Here is a 9,479-nt window from a genome sequence, read left to right on the forward strand (position 1 = left end):
TATGACTGTTCTGGATAACATCCATAAAACAATGGAATACTGAGTGCTGTAAACATTATTAGAAACTACAGTAACATTAGTTTACCCAAGGTCTAACCAACTTTAAAATTACCTATCGGATTGACGATATGGACATTTAGGATCTTTGGCAACATAACTGTCACATCTGTTAAGTCTTCTTGATAATAGTGATACTAGTAATACAAATTTTGAAAATTTTTGATCTACACTAAAACTACATTAAAAAGGCTTTAATTTTACCAATGACAGCTAACTTTTGGTCCACTTATGTAGATCTTGTCATATATGTAATCATAACAGCCGTTTGAACTACTTGTTTAGAACTTGTGATACTACCAATCCTGACGATTTTTAGCCTACTTGTTGCGAACTTGTCATTTTACCAATCCTGACAATCTTTTGGACTTCTTGTTACGAACTTGCCATAATATCAATCATGAAAAATCTTTTTTGACTTCTTGTTACGAACTTGCCATAATATCAATCATGAAAACCTTTTTGGACTTCTTGTTAAGAACTTGTTATAATGCCAATCATGAAAACCTTTTTGGTCTTCTTGTTAAGAACTTGTTATAATACTAATCATGACAACTGTTCAGAACTTGACATAATACCAATCCCGACAATCTTTTGGACTTCTTGTTACGAACTTGCCATAATATCAATCATGAAAAATATTTTTTTACTTCTTGTTACGAACTTGCCATAATATCAATCATGAAAACCTTTTTGGACTTCTTGTTACGAACTTGCCATAATATCAATCATGACAACCTTTTTTGACTTCTTGTAACGAACTTGCCATAATATCAATCATGGCAACCTTTTTTGACTTCTTGTTACGAACTTGCCATAATATCAATCATGAAAACCTTTTTGGACTTCTTGTTACGAACTTGCCATAATATCAATCATGAAAACATTTTTTTATTTCTTGTTACGAACTTGCCATAATATCAATCATGACAACGGTTCAGAACTTGACATAATACCAATCCTGACAACCGTCCAGAACTTGTCAATATATCAATATTTAAAATATTTTTTTCCACAATTTTAAGACTTGTCATTATACCAATTCTGACAAAGTAATATGTAGATCATGTATGGTGTTGTCACGTACGACAAATGTCATGGTTGATATGTAAATATGTTATGAATGTCTTCCTACCTAGCAATACCATTCTTTAACAGAACAATTACCTAGTAATATAATCAAACACCTTAAATGCTTTCCTACCTACCAATACGTTTGTACTAATCTAGTAATACCACCCAGGACCATCCAGAATCAATAGGATGAGAGAATACCTTCACTTTCTTTGTACTAACCTAGTAATACCACGCGGAACCACCCAGAATCAACAGGATGAGGGCATTCCTTCACTTTATTTGTACTAACCTAGTAATACCATCAAGGAACATCTAAAATCAACAGGATGAGGACATTCCTTCACTTTATTTGTACTAACCTAGTTATACCATCTAAGATCATCCAGAATCAACAGGATGAGGGCATTCCTTCACTTTCTTTGTACTAACCTAGTATTACCACCCAGAAACAACAGGATGAGGGAATTCCTTTACTCTATTTGTACTAACCTAGTAATACCACCCAGGACCATCTATAATCAATAAGATGAGGGAATTCCTTTACTTTATTTGTACTAACCAAGTAATACCATCCAGAATCAACAGGATGAGGGAATTTCTTTACTTTATTTGTACTAACCTAGTTATACCATCTAAGACCATCTAGAATCTACATGATGAGGGAATTCCTTCACTTTCTTAGTACTTACCTTGTAATACCATCCAGGACCATCTAGAATCAACAGGATAAGGGAATTCCTTCACTTTATCTGTACTAACCTAGTAATACCCATCTAGGACCATCAGGATGAGGGAACTCCTTTACTTTATTTGTACTAACCTAGTAATACCATCTAGGACCATCAGGATGAGGGAATTCCTTCACTTTATTTGTACTAACTTAGTGATACCATAAAGGACCACCCAGAATCAACAGGATGAGGGCATTCCTTCACTTTATTTGTACTAACCAAGTGAAACCATAAAGGACCACCCAGAATCAACAGGATGTGGGCATTCCTTCACTTTGTTTGTACTAACCTAGTAATACCATCGAGGACCATCTAGAATCAATAGGATGAGGGAATTCCTTCACTTTATTTGAACTAACCTAGCAATACCATCTAGGACCATCAGAATGATGGAATTTCTTAACTTTATTTGTACTAACCTTGTAATACCATCTAGGACTATCAGGATGAGGGCATTCCTTCACTTTATTTGTACTAACAAAGAAATACCATCCGGGACCACCCAGAATCAACAGGATGAGTGCATTCCTTCACTTTATTTGTACTAACCTTGTTATACCATCCAGGACCATCCAGAATCAACAGGATGAGGGAATTCCTTTACTTTATTTGTACTAACCTAGTAATACCATCTAGGACCATCAGGTGATACCATCAAGACCATCCAGAATCAACAGGATGAGGGAATTCCTTCACTTTATTTGTACTAACATAGTTATACCATCTAAGATCATCAAGAATCAACAGGATGAGGGCATTCCTTCACTTTCTTTGTACTAACCTAGTAATACCACCCAGAATCAACAGGATGAGGGAATTCCTTTACTCTATTTGTACTAACCTAGTAATACCATCCAGGACCATCTAGAATCAAATAAGATGAGGGAATTCTTTTACTTTATTTGTACTAACCTAGTTATACCATCCAGAATCTACAGGATGAGTGAATTCCTTCACTTTATTTGTAATAACCTAGTAATAGCATCAAGGACCATCCAGAATCAACAGGATAAGGGAATTCCTTCACTTTATTTGTACTAACCTAGTAATACCATCTAGGACCATCAGGATGAGGGAACTCCTTTACTTTATTTGTACTAACCTAGTAATACCATCAAGGACCATCTAAAATCAACAGGATGAGGGCATTCCTTCACTTTACTTGTACTAACCTAGTTATACCATCTTAGATCATCCAGAATCAACAGGATGAGGGCATTCCTTCACTTTCTTTGTACTAACCTAGTAATACCAACCAGAATCAACAGGATGAGGGTATTCCTTCACTTTATTTGTACTAACCTAGTAATACCATCAAGGACCATCTAAAATCAACAGGATGAGGGCATTCCTTCACTTTACTTGCACTAACCTAGTTATACCATCTAAGATCATCCAGCATCAACAGGATGAGGGCATTCCTTCACTTTCTTTGTACTAACATAGTTATACCATCCAGGACCATCTATAATCAATAAGATGAGGGAATTCCTTTACTTTATTTGTACTAACCAAGTAATACCATACAGAATCAACAGGATGAGGGAATTTCTTTACTTTATTTGTACTTACCTAGTTATACCATCTAAGACCATCTAGAATCTACATGATGAGGGAATTCCTTCACTTTCTTTGTTCTTACCTTGTAATACCATCCAGGACCATCTAGAATCAACAGGATAAGGGAATTCCTTCACTTTATTTGTACTAACCTAGTAATACCATCTAGAACCATCAGGATGAGGGAAATCCTTTACTTTATTTGTACTAACCTAGTAATACCATCCAGGACCATCAGGATGAGGGAATTTCTTCACTTTATTTGTACTAACTTAGTGATACCATAAAGGACCACCAGAATCAACAGGATGAGGGCATTCCTTCAATTTATTTGTACTAACCTAGTGATACCATCCAGGACCTTCAGAATCAACAGGATGTGGGCATTCCTTCAATTTATTTGTACTAACCTAGTAATACCATCCATGACCACCCAGAATCAACAGGATGAGGGAATGTCTTCATTTCATTTGTACTAACCTAGTAATACCATCCATGACCACCCAGAATCAACAGGATGAGGGAATGTCTTCATTTTATTTGTACTAACCTAGTAATACCATCCATGACCACCCAGAATCAACAGGATGAGGGAATGTCTTCATTTTATTTGTACTAACCTAGTAATACCATCCATGACCACCCAGAATCAACAGGATGAGGGAATGTCTTCATTTTATTTGTACTAACCTAGTAATACCATCCAGGACCACCCAGAATCAACAGGATGAGGGAATTCCTTCATTTTATTTGTACTAACCTAGTAATACCACCCAGGACCACCCAGAATCAACAGGATGAGGGAATTCCTTTACTTTATTTGTACTAACCTAGTAATACCATCCATGACCACCCAGAATCAACAGGATGGGGGAATTCCTTCACTTTCATTGTACTAACCTAGTAATACCATCCATGACCACCCAGAATCAACAGGATGAGGGAATTCCTTCACTTTCATTGTACTAACCTAGTAATACCATCCATGACCACCCAGAATCAACAGGATGGGGGAATTCCTTCATTTTATTTGTACTAACCTAGTAATACCATCCATGACCACCCAGAATCAACAGGATGAGGGAATTCCTTCACTTTCATTGTACTCACCTAGTAATACCATCCATGACCACCCAGAATCAACAGGAAGGGGGAATTCCTTCATTTTATTTGTACTAACCTAGTAATACCATCCATGACCACCCAGAATCAACAGGATGAGGGAATTCCTTCACTTTCATTGTACTAACCTAGTAATACCATCCATGACCACCCAGAATCAACAGGATGAGGGAATTCCTTCACTTTCATTGTACTAACCTAGTAATACCATCCATGACCACCCAGAATCTACAGGATGAGGGAATTCCTTCACTTTATTTGTACTAACCTAGTAATACCATCCATGACCACCCAGAATCAACAGGATGAGGGAATTCCTTCACTTTATGTTTACGTTTTTTATTCATCGTCGATGACTTGATGACAGTCATAATTTTGTAATGCCGATTTCGTCTAAAAAGAGAAAAAGAAAAAAACATCTGTTGAATATGTTGGAAATCGAATCGTTTTCTTAGAAACTACACATCATTAGCTATTTAAAATATTCTATACTTTGGCTGGTATGTGCTATTTATGTTCGAAAACAGAAATCTCATAAGTATGTTATTAGTTGTCTGAGCACTAATATATCGATTGGATATTTTGTTCGAATGCATTATTACTTGCATTAGAGGTCGGTCAATTTAAAACATATCCACTCATATCAGAAACGTTGACGTTAACGTATCTGGAGATACAACAAAACACAATATTTGATCCCGAGTTTAAGTCTATGTTGCGTATCAAAACTCTTCATTTCATGGAAACCTATAGGTAAAACAATTATGCAGTTTTACTAGATTGGCAATGGTGGTGTTTTGCGAAAAAAAAAAGGGGCTCTATCATTAGCTAACGGTATGGGTTTTGCTTACTCTTCAAGGTCGTCCGGTGGTCGATAGGTGTTTAAATCAACGTCATTTGAACTATGGTGTATAGTGGTAGTTGTATCAATGGCAATAATACCACATCTCCTTATTTTATAAACACAAAATAATGCAGGTAAAGCACTTAACATATAACTGTATAACAGATAAAAAAAATACAAGCAAAAGCAAACATATAACAACCAAATGAATATTATTCCGTTTAAAAAATATTTGCAGCAACTGAAAGCAAGCTCAAACTATTATCCCACTGATATGTAATCAAACTATTAATATTGATTTGTTGGTATTTTTAATAAAATTGAGAATGGAAATGGGGAATGTGTCAAAGAGACAACAACCCGACCGAAGAGCAGAAAACAGCCGAAGGCCATCAATGGGTCTTTAACACAGCGAGTTAATCCCGCATCCGGAGGAGGGCTTCAGCTGGCCCCTAAACAAAAATGTGTACTAGTTCAGTGAAAATGGACGTCATACTAAACTCCAAAACATATAAATGAACTAAAATTTAAAAAAACATACAAGACTAACAAAGGCCAGATGCTCCTGACTTGAGACAGGCGCAAAAATGAGGCGGGGTTGAACATGTTTTGTGAGACCTCAACCCTACCCCTATACCTCTAGCCAATGTAGAATAAACAAACACACAGCAATACGCACAGTAAAACTCAGTTTAAAAGAAGTCCGAGTCCGATGTCAGAATAGGTAACAAAAGAAACTAAGCAAAATGACATTGATAGATAAAATAACAAAGGACTACTAGCAGTTACTGACATGCCAGTTCAAGACGTCAATTAAACTGTTTGAAAGATTATGTCTTCATCATATGAAAATCAAGCACAATCCCTCCCGTTAGGGGTTTAGTATCAAACCATCATAAAATATATGAGAAGAACATAACCCGTACCATGCCAAAAACTGGTTTTAGAATAAATGTGTTTATTTCCGATGCAAAGACCCTATGAGTGAATCAATATTAAAACCAAAATATGCAATCTTTAATGACCTGACAACAGTATCGTAACTATATCCTTTCTGAATAGTCTGTTTAAAGGTTTGATTAGCTTTTGAGGTGAATGCCGACATCTTTGTGCTTTGTATAGAATATTACCATAAAAGATTGGATGTGAAATACCTGAACGTATAAGATATCTGCATGTTGATTTATATTTACGAAAGATGTCCTTGAACCGATGATAAAATTTAGTAAATGTTTTGACTAGTTTGTGATATCGAAAACCCTGGTGTAATAATTTTTCAGTAATACAGAGATTTCTTTCGTTAAAATCAAATACATTGTTACATACTCCAGAGAATCGTACAAGTTGAGATATATTAACACCATTAGATGGTGACAAGGGAGTGCCACCATAAAAAAATGGATAATTAACCATAGGAAATGAAAAATCATCTCTTTTGTCATAAATTTTGGTTGTAAGCTTCCCGTTTACGATATAGATATCAAGATCCAGGAAAGGTCAGTGCTCATTGTTAGTATTAGCTTTATGTAAAGTCAGTTCAGCAGGATAAATCTCCTTAGTGTATATACTGAAGTCGTCATTATTGAGAGCCTTGATATATCATCCAAATATCTAAAATTGTTATTAAATTTTTGAATCAGATGTTGTTTCGATGGGTCTTTGCTGATTTTAGTCATAAATTGTAACTCATAACAATACAGAAACTGGTCCGCAATAAGTGGTGCACAGTTAGTCCCCATTGGAATTCCGATAACTTGACGATATACGGAATCTCCATAGCGAACAAAAATGTTATCTAGTAAAAATTCAAGGGCAGTTCACACCACTTGGCCTGTTTCGTGGCAGGCAGTTTTTATTGAGGAAGGAAGTCGGAGTGCCCGGAGAGAACCAACATCTTCGGCAAGAAAACTGGCAATCCTAGTCAATTAAGATGAGAGTCGAATGCGCCTGCTACGTGCGGGGTTCGAACTCACAAGGCTAGCGGTGCAGTAGTTGAATTACTTAGACCACTCGGCAACCGAGGCCCCAAAACTGTCAAGTATGTTCGCAGTAACTGAAATCAAGCTCAAAGTATCTAACCTGCTGATATTAAATAATGACTGTGACTAATACTGAATACTACTTCATTATTTTTTTTTTGCTTTTAAATAACATATGGTAATGTAGAATTTCAAATAAAAAATTAAATAGTTTAGTATTGTTTCTATGTATAAATTAGCAAATTGATGTTTATCAAAAACAGCAGATGCAGTGATTGAAAATGTAACAGTATAATTTCTATCTTTTTTAATAGTATTACCGTAAACAGCTTATTTTTTTCAAGTTTTATCGTTATCGTATTTATAAAATGATGACTAACAATGACCGACATATATTTCAATCAATTAACCTATATCTCTTACCTGATCGTAAATTAACCTATCGCTCTTACCTGATCGGGTCTTTGGCAGTAACTGTAAAAAAAACACATATTATTACTATAGAAGAGAGTGTTACAATGTATCGCTGTTACATAACTTACATAATTAACTTCTTGCATACTTGTCGGGGTGCACTGTCCGTTGTCATTCATCGGTCGTTGAACTCCAGATTTGTTTTTATATATACCTAGTAATTGTCCTCAAGATAAAGTGTTTGATCCCATAAACGATCTTGTTCAATTGATATTTACGATTTACAAAAGTTAAAGCCATCTGAATTTCATTCATGATAAATATTTAGAAATTACAGGGAAAAAACGTGTGACTATCAATCAATAAGACCCTGATATATAATCCGTACATGCGTACATGTATATTCAGTTTTAGATTTTATCGCTTTCCTATATAACTTTTAGGGTAACTAATTCTGCTTTTTCAAACCTGCATTTCATGACCCAGTGGTTGTAATTTATCGGTGCTGTTTTTTTGGGGTTTTTTTTTGTCATCAAATTCCGATCGTCAAAACGATTTTCGTTCATGCAACTTTTAAAATAATCTCTGGTGCACGTATATATAATATATACATATATTCATTAATACTGAATACTACTTCATTATTATTTTTTTTTTTGCTTTTAAATAACATATGGTAAAATCGCTGAAAGACCCCCCTCCTAAATAATTGAAAACTATCATGCTGCACTGACGATGATATCTTGGTGTAAATCAGATACACCCATTCGGGCTGACGCCCTCAAGGTGTATCTAATACATATAATAATCTCTAGACGTTTGCAGGTGCGGATCCAGGAATTTATGTAATGGAGGGGCGCTCCTGATAATTAGGAATTATAGGACCTTATTTTTACACAAAATTAGCTTTGTAATTTTATTTTTACTATTCTTTTTCTTTTTTAGAGGGATGGGGTGTGCGCTCTGCCTGAACACGCACCTGATGCGTGTGTTTTTTTTGTTTTGTTTTTTTTTTCTGTCTTTCTGGTTGCTGTCTCATTGACGACCAGCCACGTATAAGCCAAATCTCGTTTTACTTTACTCCATTAAAACCTGAATGTGTATGTGGATTCGTTATCGGATGAGGACACTCAAAGATAACATAATGTGTATAATGGCCATTTATACCTGTGTATGTGTGGTAGACAAATATTTTAAACTCATCTATTTATAAATTTTCTTATTTTCTTATTTATTTATTTATGCACATGATCGATATATCTAATATTTCCCAAATCGAGGGGTGACATTATTGACAGAATTAACTATTCCTACTGTATATCTACTTACTGGATCTGTAAACATGTCCGTGTGATGCCTCCTCTAATTACACATCATGTTTATCACCTTTTACACGATAGAGAACAATGTTAAAAAAGTGTTGTCATCCCTTTTAATCACTGCATTTCGTTCATGAATAACTGACAAAAGATGAAAAATGATAAGGGTCGAAGTTCAATTTGTAAAGTAAAGAGTAAAGATATCTTATCAGTAGCATAATTATTGATTGTTTGGTAAACAGATACACTCAATATAACTTCATCATAATAGAGGATAAGGTTTCAGTTTTCACTTCAGGGTTAACACAAAGGGTTGACTAAGGTGTAGAAATTTGGTCATCTGAACCCCTCCCACCTAAAGTAGTATTGTCCCTAT

At 35.3% G+C, this 9,479-nt stretch overlaps 1 protein-coding gene across 15 annotated transcripts in view; it reads right to left on the reverse strand.

Moving 5' to 3' along the window:
* Positions 1-9,248, reverse strand: part of LOC127737522 (monocarboxylate transporter 2-like) — an 18,744-nt gene extending 9,496 nt beyond the window's left edge. Inside the window, exons 1-3 of one of the 15 annotated variants that reach the window (XM_052248316.1) lie at positions 9,114-9,248; positions 7,823-7,844; positions 4,816-4,940 (exon numbers count right to left, since the gene is read on the reverse strand). In XM_052248316.1, the coding sequence (XP_052104276.1) occupies positions 4,816-4,918 (103 nt within the window). In that variant the 5' untranslated portion in view covers positions 4,919-4,940; positions 7,823-7,844; positions 9,114-9,248. The other 14 variants (XM_052248315.1, XM_052248329.1, XM_052248321.1 and 11 more) reach the window with 14 other exon arrangements.
* Positions 9,249-9,479: the final 231 nt, after the last annotated feature.

The sequence above is a fragment of the Mytilus californianus genome, unplaced genomic scaffold, assembly GCF_021869535.1.
Source record: "Mytilus californianus isolate M0D057914Y unplaced genomic scaffold, xbMytCali1.0.p SCAF_4, whole genome shotgun sequence".
NCBI lineage: Eukaryota > Metazoa > Mollusca > Bivalvia > Mytilida > Mytilidae > Mytilus > Mytilus californianus.